Source organism: Myotis brandtii, unplaced genomic scaffold (genome assembly GCF_000412655.1).
Source record: "Myotis brandtii unplaced genomic scaffold, ASM41265v1 scaffold936, whole genome shotgun sequence".
NCBI classification, from domain to species: Eukaryota; Metazoa; Chordata; class Mammalia; order Chiroptera; family Vespertilionidae; genus Myotis; species Myotis brandtii.
Window position 1 is genome coordinate 97013 of NW_005371860.1, and position 23584 is coordinate 120596.

Consider the following 23584-nt stretch of genomic DNA (forward strand, 5'->3'; position numbering starts at 1 on the left):
GAACATAATTAAAGCATAGTGATTAATCACTAGAACAATATGTAATTATATATGTGTTTTCCGATGGTCTTAGGCGACCCCTGTGAAAGGGTCGTTCGACTCCCAAAGGGGTCGCGACCCACAGGTTGGCGACCCACAGGTTGAGAACCGCTGCTCGAGTGGTGTTTTTTTTTTAAAGCTTAATTTTTAATTTTTAGCTCTTATAAACTGAGTTATCTTGAGCAATTAATTGTTTTATCACTTCTGGGAATGTCAGTTTCATCTGAAATTTAGGGAGAGTAATTCCTGCCCTTTCAGTGTAGCTATAGAATCACGTTAGTAATTTTCAATTCATAGAAGTTAAGTAGCTCAGTGCTTTATATATATTATCCATTTTCTACCTGGAAGGTAAAGCCAATGTTCCTATAAATGCTAGAACTCATAACTTTATCTTACTCTGTGACCCATTCACAAAAGCACATTATGATCAGGGATCCTACAGGTGGACCCAGGGGTTAAGGAGTGTTCCTGTGAGAAGAAGGTGTTTCTTTCCATGGAGCCCTCACAAGTTTCAGGCCACTCGATGGGATCAGGCCTGCAGAGAAAATTCGAGAACAATGTTGAGACATGGTCATTTTGTCTCATTTCCTTCACTGAGCTGATATTTTTTCCAGGCCACATTCTTTCATGAGTGGAATTCCCCATACCAGTCAGGCATATAGGTCAGTTTTGTTTTTTTCTAGAATATTTCATGCTTTATTAGTACATGCAGCTTTAGCAGCATCTTGATTATTAAAAGCTTAAATCAGAAAATGCTTTTCTTGTAGCTCAGACCATTTTAATGAAATGACCTCAGATATTTATTTATTTACTTTAAAATATATTTTTTATTGATTTCAGAGGAAGAAAGAGGGAGAGGAAGAAAGAAACATCAGTGATGAGAGAGAATCATTGATCGGCTGCCTCCTGCACGCTCCTCACTGGGATCGAGCCCGCAACCCAGGCATATGACCTGACTGGGAATCTAACCGTGACCTCCTGGGTGATAGGTTGATGTTCAACCACTGAGCCACGCTGGCTAGGCTGACCTCAGATTTTTAGGACTTATATTAAAGCATACACAGAAAACAGAGTATTATATAACACCACGATATATTATAAACTCCAATCAAACCATTTGATCTAGGCAGCTTAAACTTTGTGTGCAGTTTATAAAGCAAGAGTATCCTGTCCTATTTCCTCATGTGTCAAATGTGAATACTATCTACCTCATAAAATGTCAGGACGTTTATAAGAATCTCATGGTATGTAATTGCTGAGTAAACATTACTTGCTATTTCTGTTACTGATACTGTCCTTGTTTTACTTTCCACAGCTCAAATATCCTATAGTTATTAAACAAATATCTTTTACTCTTAGAATTCAGAGCTATACATTCTTTCTTCACATTCCTTTAGAATTATTAAAGCTGGAGACCACTGGGCCTAGCATCTCAGACTTCTTGAAGTTCCCATTTGGAAGGCTGCCCATATTTAAACACATGCACTTATTTGAGAAAGGGGGAAGAGGTAGTCATCTGATCTTAGTTTGTATCTTCAGGATTTGAAGGAGCCGCTCTCGGATCTGCTTAGTGCGGACAGCATAGACAATGGGATTGAGGATTGGAGGAATGAGGAGGTAGAAGTTGGCCAACAGAGTGTGGATTGGAGGAGGCACCTGGTGACCAAATCGATGAATGAGGGAGGAAACGGCAATGGGAACATAAAAGATCAGAATTGCACAGATGTGAGAACCACATGTCCCCAGGGTTTTAAGCCTGGCCTCAGGGGTGGCCAGCCCCATCACAGCTCTGAAAATCATCACATAGGAGGCAGCAATGGCCATTGAGTCCAGGATCAGCACCAGAAAGCCAATGCTCAGCCCATAGACATTATTGATCCTGCTGTCACCACACGCCAAGGTGACCACAGCCATGTGCTCACAGTAGGAGTGCATGATGACTCGGGCTTTGTATAGGGGCAGCTGCAAGCGGATCATCACAGGCAGAGGTCCAATGTAGAGTATACCCCGGAGGAGGGCAGCCAGTCCCAAACGTCCCACCATAGTATGAGTGAGCACTGTGGTATGACGCAGTGGGTCACAGATGGCTACATAGCGGTCAAAAGCCATGGCAAGAAAAATGCCTGACTCGACTGTGGCAAAGCAGTGAATGAGAAACATTTGGGTCAAGCAGGCATCCAGGCCAATGTCACCAGCACCAAACCAGAAGATTCCCAGCAGTTTGGGCATGGTGGAAGTGGAGAGAACCAGGTCAATGACAGCCAGCATGCACAGGAAGAAGTACATGGGCTGGTGCAAGCTGCGCTCTACTCTTACCACAGCCAGAATGGTGATATTCCCCACCACTGCCACCAGGTACATGGAGCTGAAGGGGATGGAGAGCCAGATGTGCAGGGACTCCAGCCCTGGGATGCCAGTGAGCTGGAAGGAGCTGGGTACCGAGCAGACATTATGAAAAGTGAGCATAGCTATTCATAAATGAACCTTCTCACTTGGGCCCCAAAATGCAGTAGAACTTTTCTTCTAGAAATAAAAGACAAGAGGATTTTATTCTTAAGTCCTCTAATAAAGAATAGGATCATTGATAAGATGCTATAAGCTTCTTTCTCAAAGGAAATTACAAAATGTGACAGTGTAGGTGTCATATTATTGTTATTATAGTACTCACAATTTTACCAAGCACAGGCCAAAATACATATTTGATGAAACAGCTGAGCACCTTTTTATAATATGGTTCTCAAGGAGTAATGTTCTTGCATCAATGAATGAAATGACCAAAGGCAGACAGGTACCTATTCAGTCATTTAACTCTTCAGAACTGTGTAGTATCTCTCAGGATCATATTTGGTTTCAAAGTGAGGACTCCTTGAAAGAAGAGACACATTGATGTTGAGAAATACAAATAGCAGTTAATTTTATTCAGCACTTATTATGTCATGTCATTTTTACAGTGTATTTATTTTCAGGGTCTAAGAGATACCAGAATGTGTTCCTATGTATATTACAGGAATGTCAAGGAAGGGAAGAAACTTTGTCTTCCACATTTTGAACCTAGTTGGGTTGAACAGAGCAGAGTAGTCCGTGGTCTGGGCTTTAGAATTTTCCAGATATGGTGTCAGATCCTGGTAATAGGAGTTTAGACAAGTTACTTTATCTCATTAGATAAATACAACTGACTTCATTCCACAGCAGACTTAAACCACTGTGACCTAGAGAAGTCATTAAATGCATTCTCATTTAATCTGACCAATAACACCAAGCATTATATCTTTTTAGAATAATGTGTAAAACCCAAAATACATCCAATCAACTTCAAAGAACTCTGGAATGTCTATCTCTGAAGGGAGCCATAATGCTGGGAGGATGGCAACCTATGTAAGTCTGTTGTGGTGACTTTATCCCACAGAATTCCTCTCCATAAGCTGTGTTTTGTCCATCTCAAGGTTCTCATAGATCACTACAAATGGAAATAGAGACAGTGTTGGCAGTAGCCGTAAAGTGAAATACTACTCAGCCATAAGAAAAGATGAAATACTGCCATTTGTGAATATCATGCTAAGCAAAATAACTCGGACCGAAAAAGTTAAGAACAATAAAAGGGGACTTGTCTATTTTACCCTTACCAGTTATTAACTGGCTTTTATAACTTGATGTTATACTAAGCAAAAGTGTAATCATGTGGAGAATGTTGTTTTACTCCAGGACAAGAGTCCCTGAAATGGAAAAATAGGCAGGACTTGCCAAGTGACTATGCCTTCTGTTCCCATGCTTGTAGAAGTTACTCTCCTGTTAGTGAGGAAACTGTGTTAGCAGTTTGTCTTCTCTTCTGATGCCATTTGTGTCCCATCACTACTGAGTCACACCCTGGGGCAGTTGTTCCCTTCTAGATTTGGACCTAAAAGTCATGTTGTAGAAGGATCTCACAGCCCAAATTAAATATGAGGCTAAATGTATGCATAATGAATTATGGGCGTATGAGTTCTCTTGAAAGCAATCAGGCCTCAGACCTCTACTACATCACAGACATTATTAGATTCAAGTCAAATATCCTCAATCCTCTGAACTGGCCTCAAGGAGGTGGATTTTATTTTTACCCCTTATCTCTCACTTTCCTTCCCTATACTTGAAAATACTAGTATACAGGGCTGTCTTCCTGGATGGTTATGTCATCTCCTTTAATCTCTTCCTCTGCCTATCCATCTCCTAGAACACATCATGAAGCTGAAAAGGGCACTCACAACTAGAGAGATGTCCTTCAGCTGCTATATGAGGGTAGGCTGAGCATTGGTGACCACCCATTCTTCCCTATGATCCCAACACTCCTTATCTTATGTCTTCCTAGTCAGAGCAGCCCTCACACCTTAAACACAACAGAAGGAGGCTACTGTACCTCCTTTTCAAGGTTACTGTGAGGGTGTAAGGAATTACGGAAGGACAACCTCCCACCTGAGTTCTACCCAGACACATTTGCCAACATCAACCATAGCGTTTACCATTCCTCATCCTGCCTACTACCTTCCAACAAGGCTGAATTTTGTCCATTTCCTAATGGCATCATGGTCTTCTGCCTCTAAGAATTATCTATGTCTTTTCCTGATGTTGAAGTATTCTCATCTTCTTCACCTGGCTAATCCTTACATATGCACCTTGCCACCACTTACATGTCACCTTTAAATAGCCTGCTCCAACACTTACTCTCTGCTTGGTACCTGTCTTTGTACTGCACACGTAATGCTCTGAATTGCCTGATTATATGCGTGTTTCCCCAAACAGAATGTGTTTCATAAGAACAGAAAGCATGCCTTATCTTTTTCTTTAGTGTAATCCCTGTGCTAACACAGTGCCTACCTATGTTGAATGAGAAGAAAATATTGTGCCTACTTAAAGCACCCAGAGATGTTTTCAGAGGGACTTGCACTGGTGTTAGTAGATTAGAGGCCTTTTCAGCCTCCTTGTGTTTGGTTTTGTGGACTCCGCCCCTTTTCAGTCCCACTCTGAGAGAAATCCTTCTCAATCTTATCTTGGAGACTTATACAGGAGCACAACCTAAGTGTCCCAATCTGTTCATCCTTACAGCCTGGGAACTCTTCCTGATGACCCCTGTTTCTTTCCTCAATTCCCCTTTATAAGATGCTCTTACCTGGGCTGGGTAGTGTCAGAGAACAAGAGCCTGGGGTTCTGCAAATACCTCTGAGGCCTGGCACTTATAAGCATTCTATTCAGGGCTTGAGAGAATTCCACCTGGACTCATAACCTTCTCACTTCCCTCAGTGGAGAAGGAAATAGCAGGCTTTGTCCCAGAAGGATGGACACAAAACCTAAATTTAGGCACAGCTATCCCTGCCACATCAGGGTTGGTCCAGAGAGGTCTAAGGAGACAGACCTAATTGAGTCTAATCCCTTGGGTCCAACTCCTGCTCTCGCTTGTTGCTGGCCTCCCTGGAGTCTGAAGCTATTCTAAGGACACCAAGTAGAAATCAGAAAGGCCTTTCTAGAGGAGGGATGCAGAATATCCCCGAGATTAGATCTCAGCCTTGCAGTAAATCTCTAATGAAGTTTGATATCCTTACAGCACTTGAAGTTGACGGTAGAGTCTTGAACTAATGTTAAGACCAATCAATGGCTATTCCCTAAAAACTAGATAGGGCAGACTTTTTCCCTAGTTTGGTTTACATTGTGAGGAAAGGACCTCGTGGTCTTGTGGGTTGAGCAGTGCATCGCCCTTACATCTTAACCTGACCTTCCCAACCTAGCATTCCATTCTGCAGAAAGAGGAGAAGCCAAACTGAGAGAGCAGTTTCTCTTGTTGTATCCTAATAGGATGCTCATGCGTTGTTGGGGCATCACGCTTTAGGACGCATGTCAAGACATGGCCTTTGAAGCACCAAAGGTTTAAGTTTGCAAGCCAACACGGCTACACGCATACCCACTATGTAACTTTGAACTCCATTGCTTCAAGGGTAAAGTGGGAATAATGCCTGTCTCTGGGTAGTTCTTATAATTGAGTTTTTATTCATTGAGCCAGCCCATACTGTATGGAAAGGGGCTAGAAAGAAGACAAACGTATTAGATGCTTAATAAACAGCATCCTTGTTGCCAACATGACTGCTGTTGTTTTTGTGTCTTAGAGAGAGATTAGCTCTCACATGCCTAGAAGAGACATCCTAATGGGTTTCTTTTTCAGATAAGGAGCCCATATCTGAGAAGGGGCTAATGCAATAGAATCAGTACCAAAAGGATCTCATTTTCACCTCCGACACCCCTTTCAGAGGATCTTGCTTCTCTGGCACCTCAGGAAAAGCTAGAAATTTCTAGAAGCTTTCTACCTTCTCCCCAACCTTAAATTTTACATTCTGTGTAAATCTGCTTACAGTTGCTGCAATATACATGGTTATTTCTTCCTTTTATGCCTGTGCATATGTTATACCCTCAGTCAAGTAACGTAGGAATGCCATTCCATACAGATTCATATCTAGCTTTTGAAACATGGTTCAGTAATCACCTCCACCAACTGAACTCTACCTTTAAATTGAAAGTGTAATAGGTAAGTTAGGATTTTTAGTACCTGGATGTCTTGTGTAATATTAAAAATGATAAGTATTCAATAAATCAAATCAATTAGACTTGAATTATATTGTTAAAGGTTCATGTAGTAAGGCTTCTTCCTTTAATAATTTGACTTTATGGGCCAACTCTCAAGACAACCATGAAATAAGCCAGTCAGAGAAAGACAAATACCATATGATTTCACTTATATGTGAAAACTAATAAACAGAATAAACAATATAGAAATGGACTCATAGATACAAAGAAAAAAACTGATGGTTCCCAGAGGGTATGGGGCTTGGGGCACTGGGTGAAAAAAGGTGAAGGGATTAAGCAGTACAATTTGGTAGTTGCAGAAGAGCCACAGAGATGTGGTCTGCAGCATAGGGAATATAGTCAATAATGTCAAGATAACTGGGTCTGAGTGATCCACTTCTAGGAATATATATTAAGAAACCCAAAACACCAATCAGAAAGAATATATGCACCCCTATATTCTTAGCAGCGCAATTTACAATAGCTAAGATTTGAAAACAGCCCAAGTGCCCTTCAGTAGATGCATGGATATAAAAAGCTTTGGTACATTTATTCCATGGAATACTATGCAGCAATAAAAAAGAAGAGTCTCTTACCCTTTGTGATGCTAAGTGAAATAAGTCAGTCAGAGAAAGACAAATATCCCATGATCTCACTTATATGTGGAATCTAAATAACAAAATAAACTGATGAACAGAGTGAATCCAGAGACATGGAAGCATGGAACAGTGAAGGAGAAGGAGAAGGAGAAGGAGAAGGAGAAGGAGAAGGAGAAGGAGAAGGAGAAGGAGAAGGAGAAGGAGAAGGAGAAGGAGAAGGAGAAGGAGAAGGAGAAGGAGAAGGAGAAGGAGAAGGAGAAGGAGAAGGAGAAGGAGAAGGAGAAGGAGAAGGAGAAGGAGAAGGAGAAGGAGAAGGAGAAGGAGAAGGAGAAGGAGAAGGAGAAGGAGAAGGAGAAGGAGAAGGAGAAGGAGAAGGAGAAGGAGAAGGAGAAGGAGAAGGAGAAGGAGAAGGAGAAGGAGAAGGAGAAGGAGAAGGAGAAGGAGAAGGAGAAGGAGAAGGAGAAGGAGAAGGAGAAGGAGAAGGAGAAGGAGAGAAGCTGGAGAAAAAAAAGATAATTGGGTCTGGCCCAGGTGGGTGCTTGGGTCAGCAGGGGGCCATGCTTTAGACTGCATGGTTTTCCATCCCCTTTATTGTACATCTGCAACTGGTGTGGAATGGTATTGAATGTAAATTGTGGTCGAAAAATAAAAAAAACAAAAATAAACAAATCAACACCCCAGGGGAAAAAAAGGACAACCCTTTAAAACTGATAGAGAGTTATGCATATTAAATATGCATAAGAACATTAAATTAATGTTCCCCATAGAATAATATCTTAAATCTATATTAAACAAATCAAGTGCATATTCAGCCTTGAAAGAGATGAACCAGAAACATGGTCCATGTTCATTCTAACACTGTCCAGGAGAGGGCGTCTTAGCCCAAAGTTGAGACACCAATGGAAAACCTCAAGCTTGGTGTTATTAAAATATCTTAATCCTTCATTTGAATGTGCCAAGTCAGCTTATTTTTCTTAATTTTTATTGTTGAAAGTATTACATATGTACCTCTTTTTCCCCACCCCAGGTCTTCATCACCCTATTGTCTGTGTCCGTGGGTTATGCATATATGTATGCAAGTTCATTGGTTGATTTCTTCCCACCAACCCGCCCGCCCCTGCAACTCAGCTTTATGTCTTCATTCAATCAACCCTGTCTTACAGCTTGGCATCCCATGTAGGTCAATCAAGGTGAAAACAACTTCCTGCTCAGGCCAGCATAATGATTCCATGGGCCTTACTGTGGTCATTAGACAATGCATACTAGGATGTGTATCAAATCATCACTTTGTATGCCTTAAACTTACATAATGTTATATGCCAATTGTATCTCAATAAACCTGGAGTGGAGGGTAGCTTTAACATCAGACTTAACTCCTCTATCCTACATCGAAATCTCTTTGTCCTTCCAATTTTGCCTAAGACTTTATCCCTTTAACTTGAGTCTGCACTAGGGAAAGAGCAACAATCTCCTAGAATTTTAAGGTGTGTTGAAACGTGTTTCCCAGAAATGGTCAGAAAATAGAATCTGGAGCTGGATGGAAAGAGCAACCACAAAAAGCGTTTTGTTAACAGTTAAAGAACAATCCATTTTGCTCTCTAAACGTGGCACCTGAGGAGCAGAGATGAGAATGATAGGAAAGACGAACAAGGGCCATTATAAGGCTGGTGAGGAGCTGAAATAAGATGTCAAGGCCTGGCAACAAGGGTACAGAAGAGAGAAAGCTCTGTATGAATAATTAGAAAATCTGCTTGAGGGTTCTCATAAATCAAGATGGAGTACTACAAATTGCTAACAGTGATCATAAAAGTACCTCCTTGAATGTATGTCAGAACTTTTCCATAGAAAACATTAAATCTTTGCCATGTTTTCAGAAATGATTCTCTCTACTTTAAAAATATTAAGTATATGTTAGAAAAAAATTGAGAAGAGAAACTGTTCAAAATAAATGCATTAGATAAAAATTGTTCAAATATTGACCTGTTCACGCTCTGTAGAAATGAAAACAATTTTCTGTTTTGCTCACCTATATAGTCGATATTTTAAAATTACTACAGGGTAATTGAACTCAAATGAACTCACTGAATGCTGGGTTAAACACAGCTGGGCAAATACTTTTGGAAAGCAACTTGACAGTAGAATCCATGAGACCTGCACAATGGTCGATAATTTTCCCTGGGATTCTAACCTAAGGTTGAGCAGAAAAAGGCTATTGACCAATATGTCTGTGCCACTTGCTATAGTGGGACAACTGAAACTATACTCGCACTATTCTGGGAAGTGTAAGTTAAAGTAACCACAGATATGGACACACAAACCATTGTAACTTGTGATTATAAATATTTTTAAGTAAACACAAATTTAAAAAAAACTAGAAGCAGAATGAAAAATTACAATGTTGATGAAGTTTGTATTTAAGTAAATCTCTTCTTTATTTGTGTAGCCTAGAGTTGATATTAACAGTTTTTAAATAGTAAAAACAATGACAACAAAATTTAAATTTTCATATTGGTTATACTAGTATCTGATGCCCCTCCCCAACCCCACCCTCCCCTTCTCTTATGAACTTTTCCAACTTCAAGACTTCCCTCTTGAAATCTTTAAAAACCTCGGGCCTAGGGAGAGAAGAGTGACCTGGGGCCAGCCAAGAACTCCATCGGGAGAATAGAAATGTAAGTGTATAATATAGTCCTGGGAAGTGGAATGGGATAAGGAGTGAAAATTGCTCCCTAGGAGAATAACTGAAGATCCAGAGGGAAGGGCACAGGTTTCTCTATGCAACCCTTGGGAAATAACTGTCTATTTTCAGCATCTGGATAAAGAGGGAGGGACACCAGAGAAAACAGTGAAGAGATCGGAGCCATGGCCTCCCCCTTGCTTGTGAACTAAATGCATCCAAACATTCTGACAAGGTGACCACTGTAAGAAACAAAGCCTACAGCTCTGTGGACAGCACCTAATGGGTAAGTATATCCCAGAGATGGAACCAAAGTCATTGGATACACTCCAAGTTTCAGAAACTACATTTGTCTTTTGGTCTATCCAGGGCTTAACTTCTTCACAGTTCTGGTCAAAAGCTGAGGAAATAAGTTGGTCAAAATTTGGCCTGGATTATAAATCAAGGAAGAGGAAAAACCCCAAGGTTTTCTCAATGCTTTGTTGCCTAGTGCTCTCCATAACACAAGAGGAAAGACTGGACTATTCCAGCCCGATGTGACCTCTCGCCTTCTGCTCCAGTCAGGCACGATCTCCTGAGCTGATCCTTACACGATAAACAGGTCTCTTCCATTGATTATATCCGTGTCTAAAGGTCTATTCATAGAGCTGGGAAAGAAGGATAGCACTGTGTCTGTTTTCTGTGGAAGAGGGCAAAGAACCGAGGGGAGGGATCAGTTAGGAAGGGAATGCACTTAATATCTGACCTTCTGTGCGCATACACACACACACACACACACACACACACACACACACACACACACACCACTAAATACATGAAGCATCTTTAATGTAGCTATCACTCCCTTCATTTCAGACAGGGAAATAGAATAGAAAACCGAGGCAGAGAGATTATATTCCCTAAGTCATGCAGCCAGAAACAGTGGAGTTAGCATGTGAACCTAAGTGGGTATCACTTCTAATCCATGTTTATTTCATCAGAACAAAACATCTCTCAGGAACCTCAGACCCTCCATCAGAATGCTTCTTCCAGGACTTGAAGGAACGTTACTAGTGTCCAGGAACGTTACTAGTGCCCTTATGTGGGCTGACACAGAAAACATTTCTCTGAAATATTCTAGGTGAAGTAACACAACTTAGGTGCCACAATCTAGATCAAACCACCATTCAAGATGCCAATTATAAATTTGGTGGATTTTATTTTTATACGTATGTTCACATTCTCTTTGTCCCAGCCTAAGACAGTTTCACTGATTAAACTGGGTCTGGCACAAATCTAAGTTATACATCTGGGTTTAACTCAATCCTACCAACATCCTTTTGTGATGAGTAGCCATAGATTGACCTACCTTAACATTGAGTGACTAGGCCCCTTTCTGCTTTAGGATGGTGGTTCATCACAATATTTTCAGAGACCACTTCAGATATTCTCCCTGTTATGAGATAAAATTGTCTATTAACTACTGTTTCCCTTAAATCTCTGTTCCATCTATACAATTCCTGGACTTCTAAGGCATCCTTAAACCTGTTCCATGAAACAGAGAAACACAGGAAACTATTCCAACTTGTAGAATGTAAATTTCTGGTCTACTCCCCTCAGTGAACAGTAGAATCCAGGGAAAGGAAGCTGTTGCTATGTGCCAAGAGTCTCACGCCTACGTTGTTTGTTCTTTATACTTATTCTTTACAGTTGGTATTCTCCCCATTTTTCACAATAAAATGACTTGGACTTAAGAGGCTTTCCCAAACACCGAGTAAGATGAAGCTCTGGAGAGGGAACACTTGTTTAGAAGATGGTAAAGCTGATGCCCTGAGCTGGTGCTGCCTCCCAAGACCTCTTTCCCTTTCCTATCTTATCCTGTAGATTCACAGAAACTTCTATTTGATCCCGAGGAAATGACTTCATACATGTATTTCCTCATTGGCATATTAAGTTCCCAATTTCACAGAATTGTAAAGTAGGAGTTAATATAAGAGAACACTTATGAACCATTTTAAAATTTATAAAACTTTCATTTTTTTCTAACATCCAAAGCCTGAACCAGAAGTACGAAAACATGTAAAAAACAAAACAAAACTTAAAATTGTGTTGGTGCATGAATTAAGAATTCATGAGGTTGCATGGGGGCATTTCTTTTGCTTATTTGCTATGAAAATATAATTGCTATTTATGTTTTAGACAAGAATACTTGAAATGTGCATGGCTTATTTGAGACAATTGGGGAGAATGCATTGACTACTGGCCACTTTGGTGCTGCCTCCCAAGACCTCTTTCCCTTTCCTATCTTATCCTGTAGATTCACAGAAACTTCTATTTGATCCCGAGGAAATGACTTCATACATGTATTTCCCTCATTGGCTATTAAGTTCCCAATTTCACAGAATTGTAAAGTAGGAGTTAATATAAGAGAACACTTATGAACCATTTTAAAATTTATAAAACTTTCATTTTTTTCTAACATCCAAAGCCTGAACCAGAAGTACGAAAACATGTAAAAAACAAAACAAAACTTAAAATTGTGTTGGTGCATGAATTAAGAATTCATGAGGTCAAAACTTTCATTTTTTTTCTAACACCCAAAGCCTGAACCAGAAGAAAACATGTAAAAAAAATTGTGTTGGTGCATGAATTAAGAATTCATGAGGTTGCATGGGGGCATTTCTTATGCTTATTTGCTATGAAAATATAATTGCTATTTATGTTTTAGACAAGAATACTTGAAATGTGCATGGCTTATTTGAGACAATTGGGGAGAATGCATTGACTACTGGCCACTTACTCTTGTATAGGCTAGAGATACAAAAGAAGGCTTTGTAGAGGAGAGGTGATCTGGGACGGGCCTTGAAGAATGGAGGAATTTTGCCTGGATAAGAGTCGAGAAGGTCGTGAAACCTGTCAGCAAAAATATGGCTATTTGAAGGCACCATGGTGAGTGTGATCATGGGGAGTCTGAGACTCGACTCTGCTGAGTTTCTGGTGGAAAGCATGAGGATGTCAAGCCCAAGGCAGAGGAGGATGCAAATTAGGCCCTCGGATTCTGCACCCCAACGATGTGAAGCAATAGGAGCCATTGTTAGATCCTTAGAAAGAGGTACCTGAAGGGCAGAAGAGCAAGGAGTTGGACAGGTGGTGGCCAGTGCTTTCATGCTGACCTCTTTGTCTCTTCAAAGAATAGAAAACAGTCAACAGGACCCTTTTCACTGATCACATACTTCTTGGTCTCTGTCAGTCTATTCTTTTTTATCACTATCATCAGATAATGGGACAAAAATGTCCAGTGAGATTTGCTCATAAAAAGATACACCTCTTCTTTTATCTACCTCAAATTATATACAATGCCCAGATCCTCAGAAAGTTTAATAGGGTCTGTCCTTACACTAAACCTTTCTTAAGGAACTTTATCTGTTCATCATCTTTTTAACCATGAAATCTGGGCAACCTTAAATGAGAGAGCTTTTTCTTTGAGATATTAGGTTTCATATCAAATATCTTTGAAGAAGTCAATTTGATTTGATAATATGGCCAATTCAGTGTTAAACCTTTAGAGAAAAGGGAGTTGCACTTGACTAATATAAGGGCACAATTTACCAAGGAAAATGTTTTTTTATTGAAATTTTTAAGATTATTTTTAGAGCTCTTGACCATTTTTAAAAAACAATATACATACAAAAGGAAAAGTCAAAAAGGGTGTGTTTTTACATTAAAGTATGTTTCTAAATGCACACATATATTTTTAAATAATTATATCAGAATATGCCTCCTGCCATGCCCTCCCTTACTGAAATATGTAAACATCTTATCATGTAAATATATAGATCTAAAAAGGTTATAAACATAATTCTAGTTCATTGAATGCATGTACTAGAATTTAAACAGTGCTTTATTTTTGAACATATATTTCTTCCAACTTTTTATTATTATAAAATCAATAATTACAAATAGCTAATCATTGTTTGTTATTGATGTTACAATGTTACTATATATACAGTGATAAGAGAAGTATATGCAGGAACTGGGCTAAATACATTACATAGACTTACATTTAATCATGGCTCATAGAACTTTTCTGTATTTTCCATTTCCTTTAAAAAATGTTTCCAAAAGCAAAATTCATCGAAGGGGATGAACATTTTGGGAACTTCTACAGTGGAGTAGGGTAAGTTAGCAGTAGAAATCATGAGCATGCTTGTTTCTACATTTACCAGTGGATGTTTTTATGCATAGTCTCTTTTATAAATATGTAATATGCCAATTTTCAAAACCACACTTCCAATTCTGCTTTATTATAGGTTCCATCAGTTCCCCAGGATGGAAAAAAAGAACTAGTAGTCTACAGTTTCCAGAGGCAGTATTTCTCAGAGAAGTAAAAGTCTAAAAATAAGAGCTCCTGTCCTCTGGGTACTTCACACCCTCAAATATGTTCGTGTCTAACAATTCCTGCTTGGCGCCTACTTCTTTCTGGCTCACTGGCATCCCAGGGCTGGAGTCTCTGCACATCTGGCTCTCCATCCCCTTCAGCTCCATGTACTTGGTGGCTGTGGTGGGGAATATCATCATCCTGGCTGTGGTAAAGGTGGAGCGCAGCCTGCATCAGCCCATGTACTTCTTCCTGTGCATGTTGGCTGTCATTGATTTGGTCCTGTCAACTTCTACCATGCCCAAACTGCTGGCCATCTTCTGGTTTGGTGCCCACCACATTGACTTAGATGCCTGCTTGGCCCAAATGTTCTTCATCCACTGCTTTGCCACAGTTGAGTCAGGCATCTTCCTTGCCATGGCTTTTGATCGCTATGTGGCCATCTGTGACCCACTACGCCATACTTCGGTGCTCACCCACACAGTGGTGAGTCGTTTGGGTCTGGCTGCCCTCCTCCGTGGAGTACTCTACATTGGACCCCTACCCCTGATGATTCGCCTGAGGCTATCCCTTTACCGGACCCAAATCATTGCCCACTCCTACTGTGAGCACATGGCCGTGGTCACTGTTGCATGTGGTGACACAACGGTCAACGACTTTTATGGAATGGGAATCGGGTTCCTAGTATTGATCCTGGATTCATTAGCCATCACTGCCTCCTATGTGATGATTTTCAGAGCTGTAATGGGACTGGCCACCCCTGAGGCTAAGCTTAAAACCCTAGGGACATGCAGTTCTCACATTTGTGCCATCCTTGTCTTCTACATCCCCATTGCTATTTCCTCTCTCACTCACCGCTTCGGACATCATGTGCCTCCCCATATCCATATCCTTTTGGCCAACTTTTACCTCCTAATCCCACCCATCCTCAACCCAGTTGTCTATGCTGTCCGTACCAGACAGATTCGAGAGAGACTTCTCTACATTCTCAAAGCAGGGGCTCATCCCAAGTGACTATTCTGCACCTATAAGGCATGTAGATATTTGGTGATGGAAGGAAAAGGCTCTACCTGAGGCAGTCAATGCAATAAGACCCATGCAACTGGGTCTTACTGGAGTTGTGGAAATAAGGGTCTATGATGAATGAATTTTCTGAAAATGGAGAGGGTAATATCTGAAATATATGACAGTGGAGAGAAATCAAGAAATAAGTTTTTATACTACAATATCCCTTTTCCTATTTGACTTCATCAAATTATGCACAACCACAGAACTGGAAATATTTTTATTTTTGACGCTTTTTGGTAAAGGATTTCTGGTTTCTCTTTGGAGAGTGTTTTTGAACAATTTCTAGAAGGTAAAATTACATTCTAACACCTTTTTAAATATGTTTTTATTGATTTTTAGAGAAAGAGGAAGAGAGAGGGCTAGAGAGATAGAAACATTGAAGAGAGAGAAACATCATTGACTGACTGCCTCCTGCACACCCCCTGCTGGGGATCTAGCCTGCAACCTGGGCATGTGCCCTGACCGGGCATCAAACCAGTGACCTCTTGGTTCAAGAGTCAATTGACACACAACTACTGGGCAACACTGGCCAGGCTACCCTAATACCTTCTTGAAGACCATTTACAAATTCTGTCAGCAAAGGCCTGGAAAAATTCCAACTGTGTTGGCAAGCTCTTCCGATCCTTTTGGCTTGCCCCAGAAAAGACCTTTTGTTGAGAATGGAAGCAATATGAATATTATAAATCTTAACCTAATAGGACCTTACTGCCCATAGGAGTTAAAGTCCTCAAGCCAGATCATTTCCCCATTTAATAGATAGATGGAAATGTAATATCCCACATCTTCTCCTAATAATAGAGTTAATTGGAAGCAGGTAGGAGGAGACAGAAGGACAATTGGGGATTTTGTTTTGGAGTCCCTGAAATGGCATACATGAAGGACAGCAGCTATACTGAAATATTAAAAGGACATAATGAGAAGGTCACAGTGGGATTGACTTGAAAAAGGTTAAGTAGAGAATGAGTAAAGGTGATGAGAATAAATAGAGACACCGTGGTAGATACAAACCTTGAAATAACTTCAGATCTTTGGTGAATTCTTGCTTCATACTTTTTTATTTTTATATGATTTTAACCCTTTTCTTTTTCTTGATTATAGATTTTTCATAATAAAATTACTATTCCAGGCTAGAAACCTACAGAAGTGATGGTAATGCATGAAAAATGAAATGAAGCAATCACTATTAATTGTAGTTATTCAGAATTATATGTCTATTTTAGTTCTAAAGTGTTTTAGACTTTAAAATGCGCATCTCACCTCCTTGTTTTGCATACCATTACAAAAAAAAGGAAAAATTAGGAACTTAGGATATCACAAACTCTTTTCTAAAATTTTGCTAATTTCAAATTTCTATTTCCTCATAATCTTATTCCTAAACCTAAGGTTGGTTGGCTCATATATATTTTTCCTCATTGTTTCTCCTTCCCCCCATCTCCTTATCAAGGGCCCTGGAGACCAGTGCCAAAACCAAGTCCACTTACTGGGAAAAGGTTGTGTTCTATGAACATAATTTTAGTGCCAAATGTTTTTAGTAGGAATTGATAAAGAGATACTATAAAAACCTCAGAGATAGAAGCTTATTTTACAGAATATCTCCTGACCATGATCCTAGGCTTTGGAGGGGAAAAAAATGTATCACTGGCACTGATGCAGAGGGAAATGACAAGAAAATTTTGTCATGGAATGGCTCTTTGGCATAATGCATAAAGTCCACTTTTTACTGTGTAAGCAGAGAGTATATATGAAGATCCAGGGCTTTTAATCTGGACTTAGTATTAATCCTTCTAAATGTAATTAACTTTCTGGCCAAATCCTCTCAGAAACCTCACAGTAAAGTGTTTCTCTTTAGAAATCTGCTGGGTCTACGATAGATCAAGACCAAATACCAATCATCTCTAGCTTCTTTATATGGATGGCATTGAATGATTGAGGGTAAAAAAGAGAAAATAGCATCTGTCTGTAGGGTTCTAGATACAGGGATAACCCCCCTGACAACATCCTTGCCTATCAGACTCAGGGTGTGTACTTGGTTACAGTAGAGCATTTAATTCCATTGTCAACTATACTCATTGCTGGGCTCTTTCACGGTGAAGGGGTTATCTCAGAACAAGATGGGAGGGAATACATAGTGGTTAATGCAGTATAGGGACCTGACAGAAGTCCAATAATTGAATCTCTTTCTTATTCAAAGCCAACATCTTACTTCTCCTTCACACAAATAACTCTGTTCCCTTTTAATCACCTGCCCTAGGGTGGGAGTAAAGGACACTCTCATCAGTCCCTTTTGAGTCTGCAAGACTTCATGGAAAAGTGAAATTGGGGAACAGTTGAGGGAGGAGGCATTTTTATGGTTATTTGTAAAGGCATTTTTATGGTCATATGGCACAGGTGGTTAAGGACTTGGGCTCTGGAATTACAATAAATGGAAGAGATGGATCTGAACCAATAACTGTGAGACTTTGGATGTGTTGCACAATCTAAGCCTCAGTTTCCTCTCCTTGAAAATGATACTAACTCCTTATGGGTTTGTTATAATCTACACTTATAAAAGAGAAAATGCAAATTGACCATACCTTCACAACTCCCACCAGCTAATCAGAGGTGAGTATGCAAATTAACCCAACAAAGCTGTTGGGTTAATTTTCATATGCAGGCACTGAGCTGCTGGGGTGGGGCAGGATGCAGGTGTTCCATACTGCCCCAGCTACTCCAGGCCACTGCGCAGCGTGAGAAGGCAGAAAGGCAGCTCTGGGCCAGAGTGAAGGCGGTGCCAGCAATTAAGGGAAGGAAGGCCCATTCTTGCATGAATCTTCATGCATCAGGCCTCTAGTCTATATATATAAAAAGCCAGTGACCTATCACTTGACACCCACTGTGGCCAGCAAACCAGCTTGATCAGGGGGTGGCCAACCTCCCACAGCCCCTCCCCCTGTCCAGGCCCACCCCTGGTCATCCCCCCCACCCCAATAAGGGGTGGGACTGGCCAACCAACCTCCTGCAGCCCCACCCAACCCCACCCCAGATCGACCCCCACCACCCGGATCAGGGGCAGGACCAGCCGGCCAACCACCCATGGCCTCTCCCCCAGGCCACTGGCCCCGATTGGCAACACCCACCCCATTCATGGGCAGAGCCAGCTGGCCCACTGTCCACAGCCCCTCCCCATGGCTGGCTCTGCCCCCCCAACCCCAATTAGGGGTGGGGCCTGCTGGCCAATCACCCATGGCCCCTTCCCCCAGCCAGCCCAGCCCTGATCGGGCCCTGATTGGGGCAGGCCAGACGGCCAACCTCCAACCATCTCCTCCTCCCGACAGGCCCAGCCCCAATCCGCCCCAATTTGGGCCGGGCCTGCTGGACCCCACCCATGCACGAATTCCTGCCCTGGGCCTCTAGTGATGTAATAAGATAATGAATCTAAAATGCCAGTGCCTGGCATAAAGAGAGAACAACTTGCCTCTTAAAAATAACAGTATTTTATTGTGCAGTAAAAGTCCCAGGGGAGAATGATAAGGCAGAAGAGTAGCTGGAACTAGTTCCTGGAAAAACCAGATAATGTCTGCAATTGTGCCTCAGTCAGGAATGTACCAGCCTCCACTCTGGAAAACTCTGTTCTTGGCTTCTCTGTAGAAAGCCACAGCAACAGAGCCAGCTTTCTTCTGTTCTCTTTGGCTGCCAGCTCATGTACACCTCTGGCTTTCCAATTAGTGATACGCACTCACATAACTAGTCTTGTGACAGTAAAAGGCTAAATACCTCTAAACAGTTCCTTGTAGAGCAAATAGAAAAATTATAGTACAGATTTAGTTGTGAAAATATGTCATTGATTCAGGGTTATGTTTTTGTTTGCACAATAGGATTTAGAGTAAAAATAAAATCAAAGTGTTATAGAAGATAGCACTTCTGACCAAATCCAGTCCACTTTAATTATTTCTTAGTCCATTTCAATATATAATTTAGTCTGATACAGGTTCAAAATCTCCCCTGGGAGTTTTCTTATCACCCCCTTCCTTATGTTAGGTTTAAAACTGCAGTAGGGGATGAATGGATTTTTATAAGATTGCCATCATGGCAGTCATGTGGGAAAGCACTGTCTCCTGCTTCCTTGTATCTTATCTGGCCTCTGACCCCAGACACATCTTGTGCTGTAATTTGGTGCTTCTTTACATTGTTACCTGTTGGAAATGACCTCCTCCTACTAGATTCTCAGGTACTGTTCATTGAACAGATTGCTGTCACATCCCCACAAGTCCGTGGCAGTGCCCACTCTGAATCTTTCTAATGCTCATACCTTCATTCCAGTTATAGGACCCTGTGCTAACTGGCCAGAATGATCACTCTTACTCTGTAATGTTCAATTGTGAGAGTTTGTGTAAGGAGACAAAAGCAGACAGATAAGTGAAATTCTTTTTTAGGATATGTTAGAAGAAGAAATAGTGGATTTTCATTTTTTTCTTTTTTTATTTAAGTACTTGGAATCTTGAACTGTCATGCAAGAACTGACATTGGAGTGCAAGAAAGAACTCACCATTCCAGAAAACAACTCCAAAATCTCAGTAGTTTACATAAAAAAAAACAAAAACCTTCTTTGCTCATGTGATATGAACACTGTGGGCCAGCTGTGGCTGTGTTCCAGGCAGTGAGTTAGACTCATAAGTGCTCTGTGTATCTTCTCAATCATGGGTCTAGGTTGAAGGAAAAACTCTGTTGGGAAACATACTCATTTTTGTAGCAGAGGTGAAAAGCACTGAGCCAAGCTACACAAACACATTTTAAAGTTTCTGATTATTATGACACATTTCAAGGCCACTCAAAGTTTATTGGCCAAAGAAAGCCATAGGAAGAATTAACATTCCTAGAGTAAGGAAATTCCCCTTCAGAGAGAAAGGAACAGGATAGTAAATATCTGTGAACAATAATAATCTATCACAACTACATATTGTAATTATTTTCTTCTTGAGCTTCAGTAGTCTCATCTTAAGAGGGGAATATATTTCCACAATCTATTCAGCTCTTCTATGCATTCATATAATAAATATTTGTAAGGATTTTGGAGACAAAAGGCATATGCATGTGAAAAGTAAGTTACCATAATATAAATTTTTATAAAGTGATATCCCAAGACTCCTTTGTTAATTGTGCGATAAGGAATTGCCCATTACTATGGGTCAGAAAGGAACTGACTTAATAGAAGGAGTAAGTCTCCTTAGAAAAGGAGCTGTCCAACTGTAAAGCCACTACAACAGTAGTAGGCTAAAGAGTGTCAGAGGCTGAAAACCACTTATCAAAAGAGATAAGGAATTATTTTCAGTACTATATGTGGTTTTAGCCTTTGGATAACAAAATTTGGGTTCAATTCCTCACTCATAGTCTGGATGAAGAGTTCACCCAGTCTCAGCCAATATTCCTACTATCTTTCACTGATATGACAATAGCACTTTGGAAGGCTTCTTGTTTTTTTAACCATCTGATGAGTCTATAAAGATAGGAAGGTCAAACCTCTGTTATCAGACAGACTGTGGGACACACCTGTTTTGATCTTATTGGTGAATCTGTGAGATTGGCACTTCATTTTTCTTATCATTATTGAGAATTAACACACATAGAGACTGCAATTTTCCTACTTGAAATCTTTCATCTATGCTTCAATCCAGCACCCACTCAGTATTGGATTGGTGAGTAAGGAAAAAAGTATGCATCTATATAGCCTTTTTCCGGAATAGACTGAGCACATGATCACGAATCTGCTTGGTCTTGACCCCATAGATGATGGGGTTGATCATGGGTGGAAAAAGAAGATAGAAGATAGCAAGGAGTATGTGTACATGAGGGGCAGCTTGGCGAGCCACACGATGCATGACTGAGGAGATGACAACAGGTGTATAGGTGGACAAGATGGCACCTATATGAGACACACATGTCCCAAAGGCCTTGTAACGGGCTTCCTGAGAGGCAAGCTGTAGAACTGCCTGAAGGATGAAGATATAAGACAAAATAACAAAGAGCAGATCCAACACCACTATAAACATGGCCACTGCAATGCCATAGATATTGTTGAAGCGAGTGTCCCCGCAGGCCAGCCTTACCACAGCCATGTGCTCACAGTAGCAGTGGGCGATCATGGGTCCTCGGCAGTAGTGGAAGCGCCTGAGCAGAAAGGGGAGTGGGGTCATTAGTGTCACAGCCCGAGTCATAGCAGCTATACCAATCTTGGTGATAAGGGTCCTGGTCAGCACCGTGGTGTAGTGCAGTGGCTTGCAGATGGCCACATAGCGGTCAAAGGCCATGGCCAGCAGCACTGCTGACTCCATGATGGAAAAGGAGTGGAGAAAGAACATCTGGACCAGGCAGGCATAGAAGTTGATCTCTTGATCTTTAAACCAAAAAATAGCCAGCATTTTAGGAAGTGTTGTAGAAGAAAGGACCAGATCAATGGTTGCCAACATGGCCAGAAAGAGGTACATGGGCTCATGAAGGGCTGCATCAGCCCAGATAATGAAGAGGAGGGTGCTGTTGCCTAGCAGGGCCAGAGTATAGGCAAAGCAGAAAGGAATAGAGATCCAGACATGCAGGTGCTCCAAACCTGGAATTCCTACCAACAAGAAGACAGCTGGATGAGTTGAGGTAATATTGGAGGCTGACATGACTTCTGGAAATTTCCCTTGTCAGTTTTTGTGGGCCCCTTCACCTTCTATATATACCTTCTTGGGAGGATTAGCTCTTGTTCCCATTGCCAGACCTTAAATATAATCAGTTATTAGGCCTCATAGAAATGGGAAAGCATAATCCATATTTTATTACCTCAAGGAACTTTAAATTTCATTGAGTAGATAGAATATTAAAGATGATTAGAACTGATATCACAAGACAGCTTTCATAAAGGAATGAAGAGAAGGTAGTGTTTTCTGTGTTTGGGGTGTTTTCAGGAATACCCTGTTAAAAGAAGTAGAAATATGTTTAAACAAATGCATTTCTTTAGAACATACATTGGTACCAAACTACATGATAATCAAGCTAAGCTCACAACCACAAAAGCCAATTTCCTGTCCTAAAATCTCAGGTTTGAGTGCTTGCATAAGTTGAATAAAGCCTGAAATTTCTATTAATTGCACAGTTTGTATATTTTCTCTGGCACTACACTATTAGATAGGACTGCCACTAGCCACATGTAGCAATTTATATGTATTAAAATAAAATGGAAATTCAATACCTCAGTTATTCCTAGCACTGTATCAGTGCCAAAAATCACATGTGACTAGTGCTACCATATTGGATTATTCAGATACAAAACATTTCCATCATTGCAGAAAGTTCTACTAGAGAGAGCTACTCTCAGATATATCTTCCAGGTACATTCCCCATCCACAAATTTCTGTAAATACAGCCCTACCTTAAACTTTCTAAGAAAATAAGGATCCTCTTCTTCTGGTTCTCTTCCATCTAAATTCATGTTAAGCTCCCTATTCATGTGGCTCTCCGTCCAATCATCTTCTAGCTCCCTTATTTTCATCGCAGAACTCTCATGTTTAGCAAAGCTAATATCTGACTTCCATAACAAATGCCCTTTGTTAATCTTTCATCTTTCCCTCTTCTCTTATTGATTTTTCTCCTCTGTCAAATCTTTAAACTCTGGAGTTGCCCAGTTTTTACACAGCCACTTTTCTCTTATAGAATCCAGTTAATGTGGTTTTCATGAGCATTACATAAGATTATGTATTTAATACAGATTGAGATAGCCACTGTGGAAAGCAGTATGAAGTTATATAAAAAAATTAAAAATGGCTCAACCGGCATGGCTCAGTGGTTGAGCATCAGCCTATGAACCAGGAGGTCATGGTTTGATTCCCAATCAGGGTACATGCCCGGTTTCGGGCCCGGTTCCCAGTGTGGGGCATGAAGGAGGCAGCTAATCAATAATTCTCTCTTATCATTGATGTTTCTAACTCTCCCTATCCCTTCCTCTCTGAAATTAATGAAAGTATAAAAAAATAATAATTTTTTAAAATGAGAGTGGAGATGGAGTGGGACTGAATGGAGGAAGAGTCAGCAAAAGAGACAGAGTGGGCAACCTATCAGAAAAGTTTCCAAGATGATGTGCTGTCCTGATAGGTTATTGAAGGTAGTGGACTAAGGAGGAGGAAAAAATGACTAAACCAGATGCTACCAATAAGTCAAATAATTCCAAAACAAAGAATTGGGCTTGTATATAGAAGTGCAGTGGGTTGGAGACCTTGATAAGAAAAATTTTTGCTAGAGTAGATGAAG

General features: G+C 40.6%; 3 protein-coding genes across 3 annotated transcripts; 1 reads left to right on the top strand and 2 right to left on the bottom strand.

Annotated features, from left to right (window-relative positions):
* Nucleotides 1–1551: 1551 nt before the first annotated feature.
* LOC102263908 (olfactory receptor 52M1) lies at nucleotides 1552–2505 on the bottom strand. Its single transcript, XM_005885904.1, has one exon. It carries the CDS (start codon nucleotides 2503–2505, stop codon nucleotides 1552–1554), a length of 954 nt encoding a protein of 317 aa, XP_005885966.1.
* Nucleotides 2506–14314: 11809 nt separating this feature from the next.
* Nucleotides 14315–15268, top strand: LOC102240116 (olfactory receptor 52M1-like). Its single transcript, XM_005885910.1, has one exon. It carries the CDS (start codon nucleotides 14315–14317, stop codon nucleotides 15266–15268), a length of 954 nt encoding a protein of 317 aa, XP_005885972.1.
* A 5703-nt stretch (nucleotides 15269–20971) lies between these two features.
* On the bottom strand, nucleotides 20972–21980 carry LOC102240424 (olfactory receptor 52K1). Its single transcript, XM_005885911.2, has one exon. It carries the CDS (start codon nucleotides 21961–21963, stop codon nucleotides 21019–21021), a length of 945 nt encoding a protein of 314 aa, XP_005885973.1. The 5' UTR covers nucleotides 21964–21980; the 3' UTR covers nucleotides 20972–21018.
* Between the last annotated feature and the right edge of the window lie 1604 nt (nucleotides 21981–23584).